General features: G+C 38.5%; 1 protein-coding gene across 4 annotated transcripts in view; it reads left to right on the top strand.

The window, feature by feature from the left end:
• The window catches only part of TJP1 (tight junction protein 1), a 159,288-nt gene that overhangs the window by 90,299 nt on the left and 51,449 nt on the right, over positions 1-17,540 (top strand). The window contains exon 1 of one of the 4 annotated variants that reach the window (XM_027657587.1): positions 7-55. The exons of the other annotated variants lie outside the window; for them this stretch is intronic. Within the exon in view, the coding sequence (XP_027513388.1) occupies positions 23-55 (33 nt within the window). The 5' untranslated portion in view covers positions 7-22. Of the gene's footprint in view, positions 1-6; positions 56-17,540 lie in introns of those variants that run through there. 4 annotated transcript variants of the gene reach the window in all.

Here is a 17,540-nt window from a genome sequence, read left to right as displayed (position 1 = left end):
CCGGGGGAGAGAAGGAAACAAAATGTCTGCCAGGGCCGCGGCGGCTCCCTCGAAGGTAAGGCTCAGCCCCGGCGCTCCCTGCCCGCTTCGATCCCCGCGGTACCCTCGGCGCGGTTTGCCTATTGCCCCGCCGAGCCTGCGGCGCTCATCGCCGAGAGCGGGGGCGGCGGACCGAGGAGGTGGGCGAGGCGGGCCAGAGCCTCCCGGCAGCTTTCCCCGCTGAGCCTCCCTCCCGCGGCCCCCCCGGCCCTGCCGCCCACCTGTTGGATGTGCGGGCGCGTGGCCCCGGGGCGGGGCGGCTCCTGGAGCCCCCACGCTCCCGCCGGTGCGCCGGCCGTGCCCTTTTGTTCCAGGCTGGAGCCGGGTAGTAATTAGGAAAGGTTCAGCCGGGAGAGTCCAGTACTGCAGGATTTTTCTGTGGCCGCTGAATCAGTCGGGGATGATTGTTGCTGACATACGGTAAACAGCTTTGGGGCGGCAGTAATCCATCAGAAACTTGGGCCGGTCCTCCACCTGATCCGTAGGTATTGGCGGTGCAGGTGCACGGTGTGTACTCTGACCTCCCCCGGCACAGCGCGGTGAGTAATGCCGAGTGGCCCCGAGGGGAAGAGGTGGAGTTAGGAACGCTCAACAGGTTATTTCTGCTTCGTGTAAAATTAAAGGTTTACTTTGAAACTAGTTTGGATTTGAATTTCGAACTAATTTTTAGCTTGTGGTGCCTGAGTAGTTGCTGTGGCTTCAGCGCGACAAGTTCCCGTCGTGTTGCCGGAGCTCGCCTTAGTGGTGTTTGCTTTCGAGTGAAACTGTGTGGTTTCGGTCTGATGTCACTAGCCGGTATGCACTTACTCAGAAGTGATTTTCTCCAGGCTGAAGCAAAATGCACACCTTACCGCATTGCTGCTGAAAAACTGAACTACTTGAGGTATTAAGTAACAAACAAACTTACTGTAGTTGTAAGATATTGTTACCTGGCCATTTTATCAATCCCAGAGTCTTACTTTCGGAGTGTATTCAAGGCAACCTCGGCTCCCAGAGTGGCATTGAAAAACTTAAAAGCCAGTATTGACTTACTGAGTTTCATGCATCTTCTAGTATGCTTCCAGAGATATTTTATTGCGTTTAAACATATATGTGCACACATTTCAACAATAAATATATATGATGGGAGGACTAATTTATTTCACACTGGTGGTATTGCCTAGCTGCAGAGACAAATAAAACATTCTTTTTAACCCTGTTCAGATGCATTTATATTAACAATAAATAGGAGTTGAAGATAAATGTTTTCTTGAATAGTGTTGTATTAGAGTTCTACTCTGCAAGGGATTCTGTGAAATTGCATCACCTTAAATTTTGCAGATTTTCTTCTGTATAAAATCAGAATGTAAAGTTCTCATTTCCAGTTCAAACTTCTCTCTTAAAATACAGCTCTTTTGTGAGACAAATACTGCCTTCCACACGTGCCTGCACTGTCTTTTCTGTTTTTAAATACTGAAGGAGCGTCTGTTTTGATTGTAGACTGGTATACAAACTGGTGTAAATTCGAAGTTGTATCTTACCATAGCAGTTATTTGAAACTCTTCCTGCTCATGGTCATATCACGTTGGCCCTTTGCCTACATGTATACAATGTCAGCCAAACTAATTATACTGCAAGGTATGTTAATTTATGAATGTTGCAAAATATAGTCTTACTTATGTTTAACTCTTCAGTGGTGTGCTTTCAGATTTATAGAAGTCATGTATTTAAAATAACGTTCTCAGGAAAAAAGTTAATTTTGTAAGTCCTGTAACTTTGCCAGTGTAAATTCTTACTGTATAGCTGTGATACCTTTTCATCAAAATTATTTCTTGCCTTTTTGATCTTGATCACAGAAATTACTTTAGAGGCTAGAATCTGATGCATACAGTTGATACGAATTTTCTTGTCAAAACAGAAATGATTTCAGTAGATGGACAGTGTTATTTGTGCTTCAGCCATTAGGGCCTGGGCCACTGCCCATTAAAAGTTGTAGATGGGAGGATTAAAAATATTTTTTAAATGCTACAGTATTGGAGGACTTCTGTGTTCAAGTTTCAGATCTTGTTTCCTTCAGTCACCCCTCTGGGCATGGTATCTGGTTTCTCATTTTTGGGGTCGTAATGCCTTAAGGCCTCTCTGAATGATCTTCTCTTAATAGTTACTTAGTATACTTTTGAGTCTTGAACCCGTGTCCACATTTATCTTAGGACACTTGACCAGATGAAAACTAAAAAAAAAAAAAAAAAAAAAAAAAAAAAAAAAAAAAAAAAAAAAAATTGATAAGAATTATTCAGCTAATTTGTATATGAGGGAATCTTGGCTGCTATGATTGATTGTATTATTATGCTCTATTGTCAACAGTCTTTAACAAACAGTCTTTCACTGCCCTTCAGTTTTGATTACTTAGCTTTTTCTGTGCTATGCTGTAGAAGAGTGTGGTTTTATTAAGGTGTTACATGCTTTTTGTAGCTGTTGGTAGTATACAGTAGAAAATTATGAGAGAAATAAAGTCTTGCTTGCAGTCTAATCTGGTTGTGGCTGTTACTGCAAAATGTAAGGGGCCTAATCTCCTCTGATGTCTTTTTGAACAATGCTGATGGATGCTCTGGGAATGACTGTGTCAGGGTCTTAATAATGGAATGTGAAGCTTTCTATCTTTAAGCTGGGTTTCGAATATAGTCCACATTTGAAAAAAAAAACCGAAAAACCCAAACAAACCAAAACAAAAAGCTTGTAAATAGTAAATGTGGGGCCAGGACTTACTGAATTCTTAAGCCTTTTTGAATGCAAACGTGAGTTCTGGAGACTTCCATCTAGTTTTAAATACATTCATGAAGAATATTTCCCAGTCTTTCACCTCAGTCCTGTAATTAATTGAATTTTGGTTATTCTAACTTGTTTTCTAGCTCCAGGCATGTATCTGTTAACTAGGCCTTGAATAAGTTGAGAACATGATCATGATAATGACTCAAGACATGCTGATTGCAAGGACACTTTGGTTTCCTGTTTTAAGAGGGAGTGATCTATAGTCATAAATGTGGGTTAGTGCTCTACCCAAAATCTTAGTTGGAGGCAGGAATGTATTTGTTTTTTGTAGAGGATATATATGTAGGCTTTTTGAGTGTTCTTTAATATAGTCTGTGAGATACCTAAGTTTGGAACAGTATTTTGGTTTTCCCGTGTAAGTCTGTACATGAACATTGTAAAGTTATATCAGCTTTCCAGTTGTTGGTGAGATTCTTCAACTGGAACAACAAAGAAATAAATATATGGAAAATGTAAATGGGAAAGTAACTGAGAATTTGGTTTAACCTAAGAATCTACCTCCTACTTGGAAAAAAGATCCTTTAAAATTACTGCACTGAATTTTGATAGTGTTTCCATAAGTATTTTCACCTTCAGAAGTAATAATTTTAATATTCTGTGGGTTTTTTTCAAAGAAGAAGTTATATAGATAACTTGGATTTTGGGTTTGGATTTTCTTAAATTCATTGTTATGACTGTCAGCAGCTTCAGCTACCAGGTGATACTTTAGGTACATTTTTCAGTATGAATTTTGTTGCAATGTAAGAAGAGCCACGATCTCTGCACTCTGTAGGTCATTATGAAGTGTATTCTGGAGTTTGCTTCTGGTTCAATGTGCAGCATAAAGATTGCTGTAATGTAAACAGAGCTTGAAATCTGACTACCTGGCAACTGGTTCCACGTTTATAGAGTGGAAAGTCAGTAAGACCTTATCAGTGACCAGCTAGATAATCTTTGTGTCAAGGAAAACATCTAGAAACAGGTTATTGTACATCATAGGTGTTTAACATGCACATTGCACTACTACTTGCATTCTATGAGAAGAGATACCATGCAGAAAAAAGCTCAAAACTGGTATCTTAAATTAGTGCTTGAAATCAGGAGTGGTCACTAAGCTTGAATATATATGTCTGTTGAACACTGCAACGTACCATTTTTGTCAAAACCTGGGTACTCATGAAAATACTTGTTACTAAGTCCTCAGCATAAGGTACTGAGTTGGGAACAGAACTGTAACTAGTGAACTACTCAAGCTCTGAATTGTGCTAAATATTTTGGTTTTATTACTTGAAATGCTATGCAAAAGTATTGTCTATGTCAGATCACAGCACTCATCCAAAGGCTTTGTATCAAAGTTGTTGAAGTTCTGACCAAGGCCCGGAGTGTTTGCCCGTTTGGTAGAGGCCCTGTCAATAACTGCAGTGTGAAATAAGATCCTCTCTTCTGTTTTGCTCTCCTGTCCTCTACAGAGGAAAGGCCATGTCTTGTCTACACCAGAGTGGTGGGGGAAAATCTGATTACAACCACAGTGTGGGAACAGTAAAGCCATGCCTGTCCATGTCAAAATGAATAGTCCCGATGTTTGGTTTGGAACACTGTGTAAAATTCTAAGTGTCTGTTTGAGTTAAGGGATAGTATTTGAAGCAAACAGTTACTGTTAAGTTTTTGTTATGAGTTAAGAAAGACATTGGTCATTTATATCCCCCAAATTTGTCCTTATTATTATGGTATAAATATAACAAAAATTAATATCAAACTATGTTCAGTGTTTTCTCAGGCAAATATATTGCTAATGACTTCTTCACTGAATATACCGATTAAGCAAACAGCCATAGGGAAGTCTTAAAATTAATTCCATGATTCTTTGCAGTGTATTTATGCTGAGTCCAAAAAGTCCTGAAATGAAAACATTGTCTTGTCTTATAATTATGCTATTTTAGGGACTGATTATTCAAATGTGTGCTCTACACTCATAAATAGCAGGGATGCTCTTGTTTCAAGGGGCTGTGACAGTGAAGGACCTGAGAAAATGGAGGGTCACATTCAGCTGAATGTTGTACAGTCCACTGTGGGTCCCTTGGGTCCTGCAGAGGAAAAGGCACTGCTGAGGCCACAAGTGTGGTGACTTGTCCAGGGACAGTGGTGTCTGCTTGGTTATCCATGAGATTTTTTTTTTGCTGTGTTAAGCCTCAAGCCCTGTGGACTCCTCGAGTTATGTAGATGGGCTACTGCAGGGTTGGAAAAATGCTCCAGTATGTGCACAACTGGGACTATATTTACTATTCCTAACTCTGTAGGATCTTAGTAGCTCTTTAGGGTTCTTTCCTGCATGTGCACATCAGGGTTTATTTGGGCACTTGGAAAAATAACTTTATTGTTGGTGCTAAAAATTTAAATATTGGCTGTATGTTAAAATAGTATTTATTTTCTCAAGAGCATTTGTTAATCTTTAATAGGATTCTTGTTTCCTAATCCATTATAAACAGATGTTCTTCTCTTTTGTGGTGGGGGAGGGCAACCTAAATTCATTAAGATGATCACCGTAGGGAGTGTTGCATTGGAGAACTTCATATCCTTGGGAGAAGTGCACAAAGATATTGTGACCCTTTTTGGCCTTCATAACTCTTCATAGGGTGTTTGGTTAATTTTCCATAGCAGAGGAGGCAGGCAATAGCAGAACTTGGCTCAGATTGTCTTTTTGTCTCTCTACCCCCACATATGCAAAGTACTGATGCTGAAAATAGAAATTGAGCAAAAGCAGGCGGTTTCTTTGATTTGTAGCTCTCAAGGCTTTTCCCAGTAAAGTACTGCGCTGAAGAGCGGTCTTCTGTCTTCCTCACCACTGCCTTTTACATTTGAGTTCTTAGGAACTTATTTATAAAATATTTCCCCCACTCCTCCTAAACAAGCAGTAATTATTTTTCAACTCATGATCCTCTGGGATTGTATAAGCAGTTCCTTGCCTAGTTTGTATTGGGTCCAGTAACAGTGGCTTCCCCTCTGCCCCACTGGGTCAGCAATTGCTTTAACAGATGGCCCCCTTTTATGTATCCAGCTTAAAATTTTTCTTGTAAATATTAAATGGACCCATTCCAGCTATTTACACTCTGGACTGGTGACTTTCCTGGGATGTACCCAGATGGGAGATAGGATGAGCAAGATACATAGAGACTTGTTAATACATATGAGAACATATGGTCAGGCTTTTGGACATTGCTCCTGAAGAAGAGCTCCTTTCCTACAGACCTTGTTGGCTATTTTCTTTAGACCACAGCTGCTACAAGTGGCACTCCTGCTGCAGCATTAGTGACTTAGTTATATTAATCACGAAGTTTGATAACACAAAACTTACTAAGAAGTGACTTGTGGCTGAAGAGATACTGCTCTATTTTCCTAAGTAAGTTAATTAAAAGGTGGTAATAACCTTAAATTATAACTAGAAACAGTAGCATAATGAAACAGGACAGATTGTGAAATTTGAACAATGATGTCAGTTTTTCTATTACTTAAATTACAACAGTGGTGACATTAGTTTGCAAAAGGACTGACCTGGCACACATTGCTATAAAACAGTGTGTAAAAACATATTTAAAAGTCTTAAAAAATAAAATGAGAAAACCTAAAAAACCAAAGGGGAGATTATGAACATAGCTTCTTTCAGCTTTGTTGAAAATATAATAGGCATAAATTATGTAATGTGAAGATTCTTTGGTTCTAGTAGAAAATACAATTAGAATGACTGTAACTGTAAAACTCCAGAAATAACTTTGAGGTGCTACTTGACAATGTGGTATCAAGTAGTTAGTCAGTTTTAAGTCGTATGGGATCAGGATAGTACCTGGGGTTAACTATGCCAAGTACTGGTTATCTGAACAAATTCCAAGACTCATAATAAATATGTAATTCATGTTCATTTTAGATGACTGGCTTCCCCAGAAGGAAATCTGGGAAAAGGCCAGATCATGTTAACCCTCTCAGCACAGGATGCTTTTTTAAAAATTTTTTAATCTCATTTGACCCAGCATTGTTCCTACGTGTTATTTGGAAAAAATGCTCCTTTGTCCAAGAATGCCTCCACATGAATGAGGTTTCCAGCACAGTGTTAGGTGAAAAAGATACAGGATTTCTCTATAAACCTGGACTCCCTGAAATAGTTTTTCCAGTAGGTATTAAGATCTTGAAGCCAAGCTTGAAGGCATGGCTTTCTGACAAAAGAACTTGTGTTTCCTTCAGAATTGAAATTAAATTGTGGAAAGTGATTGGCTGTTGCATACAGTATAAACCTCTCTGTTAATAACCCAGCTATGCAGGAATGGAAATTCCTGGAGGGTAATCTCGTCTGAGAGTACTAAATGGACTTGCATTTTGATTGGGTTTTGCACTCTATGGATAATGTAGACTGGATTAATGCTCCTAAAACAGGGAGCCTTCAGGTGAGAAATACAAGAAAGGTATACAGGTTTATAAAAAACATGTTCATGGCTTGAACCAAGAACGCTTCAACTGAATGAGATACTCTGTAGTATGAGTACTCTGTAGTATGTTGGCTTATTTTTTCCAATCCTCCTCATCTATTGTATTGTAGTTTGTTGTTGATAGTTGGATGGAAACTGCTGAGTTTCAAATTAGGGGATCTATTGGTTAAATAGTTTGAATACCTTGTCAGTATGCAACTCTGAATATTTAGCCTATTATATTTGTCTTAGAGCTGCTGACTGCTGTGTTTTACATTACTTTAGGTGCAGCAGTACCAGTTAGATTGAAATACACCGATTTGTACTTTGTCTGATTTTATAACTGCCTGTCCTGCATGTTAAGAGTGGTTTTGGGGATGGAAGTTGAAACATTAGGTGTTTGTTTGATTTTTGGTTTTGAAGAACTGTCTTAGCCTTTGTGCTAAGTCGTTGATGATTCGTTTGAAATAAACCAATGCCAGTGTAACAGGTTTTCTCACGTGTTGTGTTTATCTGCAATCAGTAAATGTCTCTATCTTGGGAAGGTGTGTAAGCAATAGTAAGAAGCCAGTGGTTGAGAGTTGCTGAGATCATTGCTTCTTTAGAATGACCAGTGTTGTTGGTTTGGGTTTTTTTTTATTCCAGCATTATGAGGATACCTCTTAAGTGTATCATTGCTAATGCTAGGAATATCTTTTTGGCTGTAAAGTTAGTTTGGTTTACAATAATACAAGATTTGTGTCCTGCAGTTCAAGTTGTGCTACAGACAGGAGATTTTAAACTTGAATGTGATGTTTCTGCAGCATGCCTTTTGCTAGCCTGAACTTCTGACTGCATTTACTGTCTCCATTTAAAAAAAATAATCAACCATCCCTTTAAGTAGTTACTGGTAATAAAAATACTTTTACTGAAAGCAAGCAATCAGAGAAATAATGCATAAACTTTTTTTCCTTCTTCTCTGAGTCAAATAAAATGAAGAATTTTTACCGTATTCTTTGCATTTGTCCTTTGTTTTACTCCGTCCTATGTGAATGATGAATGCTTGAGTTCGCTAGAATTAGATTTGTTAGTGGTACAGTGGCAGGGGAAGCAGACAGTGATCTGCTGAGCAGCAGAAGTGCTGCAGAGGATAGGGTGAAGTAAACTGTGGTGAGCTGCCAGTGCAGGTGCCTGTTCCCTGAGCCTTGGGATCAGGTTGGAGTGTATGTGCTGTGGTGTGGGACAGCACAGAAGCACATGAATCAAACAGTGGATTGAAGTAGTTTGGCTCTTCTTGATTAAAAATGCCATATTTAGTTGCCAACAGCTTAATCTCGTGAGGTAGATTGACTCAGGGTTCCAATTTTTCTTTTCTATTTGTAGAAAAAGTTGTTAATAAAGTTGATGACCAGCTTTGCTGTAAATTGCTTAGAATGTTTATAGCTGGCAGTAATAATTTTTCTTTTCTCTGATAGAAAGTACCATTTTTCAAATGGAACTAAACAGTTAGTATGAAATTGCATTTTGCTTGCTCTACCTTTTAACTTCCAGAACAGGACCTTTTAATTTACTCAGTAGTAATTGCAGTCTTGCTGTATTTAAAAATCAGTTTTATATAAAACAACTTTGAACATTTTGACACACTTGTTAAAGAAATAAACTCTCAGAGATATTTATACTTGATAAACTACTTATAGACAGTGTTACAAAACTTAGTAAGTAGTTTTTCCTCTATCAGAAGGGCAGACTTTTTCATGTTTTAATGTTCCTTTTTTTTTTTTTTAATTTAAATTTTTACATTAGCCTGTATTTCCTGGATATGCTTTCAGTGTAGAGTTTAGTATGTAGCTGACCAAAACATAATACCTAAAATCTGTCTTTACTGTCCTAGCCCTTCAAGCAATGTAATTATGTTGCTTCCAAGCGATAAGCCAAGGCAATTTACAGATTACTGGAATGCTTGAAAACACTGACCTTTCAGGTCACTCAGAGCACTCCTATTATGCAGAGATTGCTGTGGCACTGTTGTAATGTGCTGGCCTGTCACATGCTGACTAACTTGCAGAAAGCTTTGATGCAGCTGTTTTAAAAATGCTTTTGCTGACTGATAGGCACTTAGGCTACTGCCTGTGAACAAAGCTAGCTCTCATTCCATGCTTTTAGCCCCCATTTTCTTTGACAACACTTCTTCCCTGCTGACTGCACACACAGTTCTTATCTGGGCCCAGTTGTTGACTTGTCTCCATTTAAATTGTATTTGTGTTAATTTTCACTTCAAAAATATTAGTGTGTGAGAGAGGTTTGGTTTGTGTGGTTTATTCAGAGCGGCTGCAAACAAGGAGCCTTTAAAAGTTCATATGATGACTTTAAAGAGTGGGTGGATTAGGGAGAGGAACGTGTGTGTGAGTGGGCAGAGGAGGGGGGGATTAAAAAGAACAGTGGTTCTTTATTGATAACTGATACAGTGGGAAGTAGTTTACTGCCATATAGCATATATTGTATAGATGTTTGAGCTCATGGCTTTTCTTGAATTGGCGTGAAGAACTGGAAGAATTTGACAAGTGAACGTTTCTTTTTAGTGTCTCATGCTTAATGGGCATCATACCTGGTAACTGCCGGTGCCACCTTCTACAGGACTAGATCATGAATAAAGATTAGTCTGACTTCATTTTTTGTTTACTGTCTTTATTTAGTTTTATTAATAGTTGTTAGATCAGGTAGTACCTGAATTGCAGGGATCATGGGAAGAGGAAAAATAAGTCCAGAAGTATAAAGTCTGTAATTCCAGTAGTCTGAAGAGACTGTTACAAAGATAAACTGGGTTTTTTTCTTTCTGAATACACAGAGAATCCATATCCTCACTGAAAATAAGGTGCTGGATGTTTGGGGGAAGTGGACATCTAATCTAAGTAAGCCTCTAAGTAAGAAGCATAATAGCCCATTACCTATGGAGGGCAGGTTTAGCAATTCACACTCTAGCCTTTGTTTCCGGGGAGTGTGTTTATGTTTAATATATTCTACTGGTTGCCTGTACTTCAGATTCTAAGCCTGGTTGAGTTCAGTGGTTTTTTTGGTTCAAAACCTAAGCATCTCTGTTCTATCCTGCTGAGAGGTGGAAAACAGAGTAGTAGTATCTGACTGATATTGTATATATGTGTCATATATAATATTTTATATAATTCTAAGACTGAGCTGCTGTTGTGCAGCGTGCCATCATTGTCTCCTTGTTTGGGGGAAGTGTGACTACACTTGTTTACTGCAATTCCCATAACTGCAAAATATGCACAATTTGTGCCTAAAATCTCTTGAACAAATAGTGTATATTCAGGAATAAGCAGCCGGTGTACTTAAAATTGCCTTTACTATTTGATTACATTATGTATAGTGACAGTGCACTAAAACATGAATTTCCAGTTGTAAAAGAGTGCAGTATGTTTTCCCCTCTATAGCAATGCAGTGAAGACAATAGAATGAGTAATGATTTTACAGCAGGAACTGAACTAACAGTGTAATTACATAGCGAGTATTTTCTTACTGTTTTGAGTGTAAAGTCTGCACTCCTTGTAGTGATTGTTAGGACAAAAAAATTGGGTTTTCGTATATATTCAAATGATCTTTTTTGTAGTTGTACCTTAACTTCCGTAGAAGAAAAAATTTTCCACAGTTCAGTTCAACATGCATTAACCTGAATCAACTGAAATGGCACAGTGAGGCAAGAAGGATGCATTACTTTCATGTCTTGATAGTATTACAGTGTCTTTTAGAGGATTAAATTTCAGAAGAAGTTACTTCTGAAGGTGAACCTACAAAAATCAGTGGAGAAGATGCGACTGAATCAATACATTGATACAAGCAGTACAAATTTAGATATCGTCACTGCACTTAAATTTCTCTTGCAATTCATTAGAAGATACATGACTATGAAGGTACTGTTATCAATCAAGTTTTGAAAGCATTCTGACAATTTTCTTTTACTGTTCAGTTCTGGCTTTACTGATAAAACTGTACTACAGCTGTCTTTGCTGGAACTACTGTTTCATGTCTCATTGTTCTGACCAGCTTTTTCACTGTTTTTATCCTCCCCTATTTAGTCTTCAGGATTTTTTTTTTTTTTTTTAAGAATACTCTGGATTGAATAGTTTCTCTGCATTGAACTGACTCATCAAACAGATTTATCTGGTGTACTGAAGCTAAACTCTTGAGGTTTCTTACTCATTTGGGAAGATGTTCCTCTGAAAGAACTAAGACTTGCTTAATTTGCAGGTTTGTTGCTTCCTTCTCCTTCCACCATCCCCAGTATCTGGTTCTTGTTGACATGTAACTTGATAGTTTTTTTGGGCAACACTTGAATGAACTGTAGCTGTAGCCTGGGATAAACAAGTCATTTGCCAAAATTATACAGACATTTCAGCTGGTAACCGAGAGCTTACCCAGTTTCTTTTCTAGCTGGTTGGATAAACAGCTGGAATATCGTTCATACTTTTCCATTTCAAAAAATGTGCTGACTAAACAAAAAAGACATCTGCCCATTAAGCACAGATGAGAAATACTTGCTAAGAGGTAGGTTTGACTGGTAGCATCTCTGAGTAGTTATGTATAGACTTCTGTTTTTAGTCTTTGTTCCTCTATTTCAGAAGAGTTCCTCTTCTGAAGTACTCTATGTGCTTGTTGTCTCCACCATAGCTTGGCTAGAAATCAAAGATTAATCTTAAAGAAATTATGATGACTTAAGGAGAAAGAGTAACTTCTCATAAGTCTGTCTAAGCATGTAATATCTCTGCTTGTGTTACTGGATAGTTGATTCTTATTTCACAGTTGAATTGAAGTCATAATATTCACTATTATGTTATGAGCACGTCTTGATGTAGTGATTGGGTTGGGATTCTTCACTTGATGTGTCTTAACTATGCAAAAGCAAAACGCTGTACTTGAACATAATTAATTTTTTTTTTGTTTCCGTGTTTATAAAAGGTACCAAACTGACTGCTATAGAAGATAATTTCAGTGATGTGCCTCTGTATTAGGTACTGAGGACTGAGAATTAAGGTAGCTCCTTAGGCCTGTACAGACAGGGAGACCACCAGTAGTTTACCTGTAATGACAATTCTAGAAAGGCCATGACATTCTCCTGCTATTCAGCCTGCTAACAGAAAGCTTTTGATATTACTTACCATGCCGATATGTCTAGATTTTCGCTGTCGGACATTCTTAATGGCTGTCAAACTGCTACCTGTATTTACTTGGGTTTATTTGTAGCTTTCTTTAATACCTCAGTAATGTTTATTTTTCTTGTTGAGTGCTTGTAGAGTGTACAAACTTTCTTCTTCCTCATTCCAGTTTTGAAAGTGAGTCTGAAAGTAACTGAAGCTCATTTAAGTAAGAGCATTACTTTTGGTTGTGTTGGATGATTTTTTGTGGACTGATAAAAAAGGCTTATGCTGAGTGTTGTTCTAACTTGCACTGGAGTAGACTAATATTTTTGGTGGTAGGGAGGAGAGCTCCTTAAATATCTTGTGGAACAAGTGTAAAATGAGCCCACTAAAAAGTAAAAATGCTTTGCAACTCAGTCAACTTTACCATTCGGTCAGACTTGTTTAGGCTGAGTTCCACGTGCAAACTTCAGATACCACAACTGTGTGTGTTTGGATGCTTATCACTTTCTTACATGAGAAGCTCAGGTTTCGTCTTGGAAAAAGTGTGTACCCAGTGCTAATATCCGTAGCAAAAAGAAAACCTGAAAATATGGTTGTATTGTATCCTAACACTAAAGAAAACCTAAGTAAACCTAAAAGACTGCTTTTGAAAATTTTATCATAGTAATACAGATGTTTGCATTTTATTGTACTGATGCAATGATGTGTACTATGTAGGTATGTGGAACTGTAAGTTATTTGAATTGGTGATGATAATCTGTCCTTGATGCTTTGCAATAGCCTTCCCTCCAGTTTGGAGAGGCTGTTGCAGAAACTTCACTCTTCTGCCACATGTTGCACTGCAGTTGGTCTCAGTATTTAAGTCTGTTAAGTATGTGCATCAATAATTGACACTGATGTTTTGATAAAGTATGTCTGTCTTTGATCTTTTGAGAGTAAACGTGGCTTGGGAGCACTGACTCCTAAGTTGATAGTGCACTGTCAAGGGAAAATGTCACCAGCATAAGTGCATGCAAGCTGATAGATGGCACATGCTCATGGAACTTAATTGTGTTCAGTTTATCATGTATTTGTCAGGATTGGGTAGCTAAAATACATCTTTAGTCTGCCGTGTAGTTGCAAGACATAAAGCAGAGGTGGAATGGGAAAAGAGCTTTTTAACTATTTTTTTTTTTTCTCTGTATCACCTTGTAATAATTTCAGGTTCCTTAAGAAAAGGTCATGAAGCAGTCCTAAAAATATGTTGCTCATTTATCCAAGGCCCAGAAAAGATCACATGTTGTCACAAAATTGGCCTTCTGCATCCTTTGCTTGCAGATACCAGTATATACTTTTTTTTTTGGCTGCTGAATGGTGAGGAGCATCCAAGGGCAAGAGTGTGGTACAAGTGAAGTTCTGCTCTTGAAAGAACTGAAGTTTATCTGTGAAACTAAATTAGGTTATGTTTTGCTGTGTACCTTCCCACTCAAGAGTCAAGGTGCTGACTCAAGTAGGACAAAGCGTGTGGATGCCCTTCTGCTGTTGATTTCCTTTTTATTTTTTTGAGGAACAGATTGGATCTAATGTGCAGCAATGTGAAATAATATTTGCAGAGCGGGGAAATACAACCAAGTGGGATTTTTGTTACTTTTCTTCCTTGCTTCTTTTTGAACTTTGCGCTCTTCACATCAATTTGTTCTCTTTTTGTCAATTAAAGCCTTAACTCGCTTTAGAATGTGAAGCTTGAAGAGATAATGTAACAGATGGGGCAAGACTTAAACTTCTGCACTAGTTATTTCCTCTGGTCTGTAACCTTTTTGTTATTTTCTTAATTTATTACATTCAAAATGTTGAAGTTCAACAGAGCTGCTTTCTATAGTGCAAGGAGTCCTGGAGTAATGCAGGGGTGAGGTAAAGATTGTGTAAACTTGAGTGCCTTTTTAGTTTGCAACTCGAGTTTCAGGTTGTAGTTTTGTAGTTTTTCATTCTTGCAGTTTTTAAGTTGAAGTCTAATCAGAACAACTTTCAGAAATGGAGAATTTTGCTCTTGTTTAAGGGCTCTGGGTTTGCGAAGTCTCAATTTTTAAATACAGTTCCAGGTAGGTGGAGGATACAGTTCTGTAGAAGCACAATGCATATTTTAAAATAGCCTTGATGATTTCTGCCTGCATAGTTTTCTTGCCTGCTTGGGAATGTGCATTCCAGAGTGGTGATGAAGGAACATGATGGTGTTTTGGTTAAGAATATAATCCTGTATTGTTGTTATACTTGAAATTGTGGGAATAGAAGTTAGTGTCTTGTGGTTAAAGCTGCTGGTGAGGCAGTTTGTTCCACTGAAATGAGTTTATTTTTAATTGGTGATCTAAATACAAAAGTAGCTTTGTGACCATTTTTAAGGTTTAACCTTTGACTGAGTGTGGCTTTTTTTTTCTTTGATGTGACTGTGTTTTTAGTTATATCACCTTAAAACTCAACTGGAGAAGTAGAAGGTCAAGTGGAAACTGCAGAAGAAAGGCCTTGAAGCTATTTGATCTGAAAGACTGTCAGTTTTCGTAATTAAAGCTTTCTGAATTCACATTCAGAATTTTATGTAAAATTCAGTGCTAGTTCATCTGCAATGGTGGGAATAATTGAAGGTCTACCAAATGGATTTTCATGAGAAGAAGGCATTCCATTGCTTTTGAAGTGCACTGTTTTGCTTTGTATGCATAAGGCAATATGCCGCTAGGAAGTTCTGCTCTGTCAACAATTCTTGCTCCAGCATGGTAGGGAGTTCCCTTGTCCCTTTCCCTGCTTTGATGTGCGAACAGGGAAGAAACAAGTCCTAGCTGGGTCTGTAGGATGGGAACAGATATGATGGTTATGTAAATCTGAATACCTGCAGAGGTCAATTTGAAGCCTGTATTACAGCCTCTTGGCCAGTAATTACTGTGTCAGTTTGTTCCAGTGACTGTAACCAATGTCTTTTCTGCCCTGCCTTCATGAGGGCGGGGAAGGAGACTGGGTGTTGGCTCCTGACTCAGGGAGTGAGGAATGGCTGGGGCAATTTTTCAGTCTGGGCTTCATGGGAATTCAGCCACTTGGAGAGGGGGTGGGGATGCATTCTTCAAAACAAAATCCAAAGCCCCCAAACCCCAGAACATTCTGTCTTAAACAGTGCTTACTTTTCTTAGCTTAAGTTAATATATGGTGATTTGTGTCCAGCTTTTCTGAAGAGATCTGGTTGTGAACTACTGCTCTAGTGAAAGGCAACAGCAGGATTGCTGCCAGTAGAAAACTAAAGAGGAGGATTGTGCCCAGGGCGGCTGACAGTGCTGGGCAGTATCTCAGACCTGGCTTTAGTTCCCCTTGTCCAGTCTTGGCTCCTCATCGGAGTTGGTTTCATTGCTGCCTTTTAAGAAGATGAAGAGTTATGATTGGAATTAAAAGATGTTTTGGGTGTGTTTGGGTGGCAGGGACATCCCTGTTGCTGCTCTGTGTCCTTTTAAGGGAAGGGAAAGAAAAGTGTGGAAATGTCTCGTTGATTCTTCTGGAGCTGCCGTTATTTTCTTTTGTGCTTGTTACTGGCTTTGGCTCTTGAAGAGAAGGAAACAGACCATTAAAAAAAGGAAAATATTAGTAAATTAGAAGATAGAAAAATATGCACATGTTTTCCATAAAACATGTTTGTAAGTCTTCCTGTGGTAAAAATGAGTCTTCTTTTGCCTTCTGAAAGGAAACTCCCATATTTTGCAAATATCTAATAGTATAGCCAGGATTAAGATAAAAAAATAAATCCCATTCTATAACTGGCTGTGAATAAGCAATTGTGTTACCCAGGAAAGCAGTTATGAAAGTGTCTGCAGGTCTGTTGTTATATGGGAGGGGTTTCTACACTCAATGTAGTAATGTCAATGAGTAACCCACTGGAGAAGTTTTCTGCTTTTATTTTGTTAGCTTCTCTTCTCGTTTTCCACCTCAGGAAAGCCATCATCAGTGCCAGACTGATTCCTTGATTCATTCAGAATAGCTTTGCAGATGAAGGGGAGATCTCTGACCTGGGAACAGAAGTAGCCTTAAGCTTAGGCTTTTCCTACTCCTTAACCCTTTGTATAGTCAGGCAGCCGCCTCAAGGTGCTGTTTTAAGGATATACTTGTTCTGCCAGGGGAGTTTGCTCCAAGTCCCGTCCCTGACTGTTGAGCTTTTCCTTGACAGTATTATTGGGCACCTGTTCAGTTGGTTCATACAATGACTGAATTCCTCTTTCTTAGACCCCATTGCACCACTCTTTTGAAACTGAACCTTCACAATCATTTTGATTTTTCTTATCAATAGTGGATAATTTTAATTTATATTACATAGACACTAAACAGAAGGGTGTAAAGGACTGATGAAAATGAAGATGTTGATTGAGCTGTAGGAAGATTCTCCTTGGGATGTGGGAGTTCGTCTTTAGGTCTGTGGGCTGCTGAATGCAATGGAACAACTTGGTATAAAAAAGCAGAGGGCTTTTTTCCCCCCTCTCTTCTCCTGCGTTATGTTGTTCAGAACTTAAATACTGATTTTAGTGACTAATATAACTTACTGGGTTTTTGCTTTCTACGTCTTCAGCTTATTACCCAGTTTTGAGTTCTGTCAGTGCTGTGTCATTCAGCTTTGTGATTGGATGCAAGGACAGTTGTAGATTGCTAATTTTTTTCTGCATCATTTATCAATGTGTTAGCATTAGAAGAAAAGTTTTTTTAGGAGGCAAATCCCAGAACAGATTGATGTGCATATAAACAGATTGATGTGCATATAAACATAAATTGACTGGGAGACAATTGTGGAGTAAAGTATCAAAGTGTACTAAATTGTGCCTGCTTCTTAAACAGATACGTCTTCAAGTCAGGTGTTTTCAAAACAAATAGGAAAATCCATTTCATGGTGAAGTAATTTGAAGCTAGATGTTAATAGGATAGGGAGAGTCCTTTTTGCTGAAGAAAAATGTGTTTTCTGCTTCCCACAGCTTCTTGGCTGATAAGAAAGTTAGGAATGTTTACCTTGCTGATAGCTGAATAAGCCTTTTGAACGCTAACATTAATCACTGCGGTAGCATTTGTTACTTTGTGTGTCCACCTCTGGCTGCTCTAGTTCTCATTCTTTTCTTTCAGTGACTTCTTGGATTTT

This window comes from Corapipo altera, unplaced genomic scaffold, assembly GCF_003945725.1.
Source record: "Corapipo altera isolate COAL_440 unplaced genomic scaffold, ASM394572v1 308, whole genome shotgun sequence".
Classification (NCBI taxonomy): Eukaryota; Metazoa; Chordata; class Aves; order Passeriformes; family Pipridae; genus Corapipo; species Corapipo altera.
This window is presented reverse-complemented; position numbering and strand designations above follow the sequence as displayed.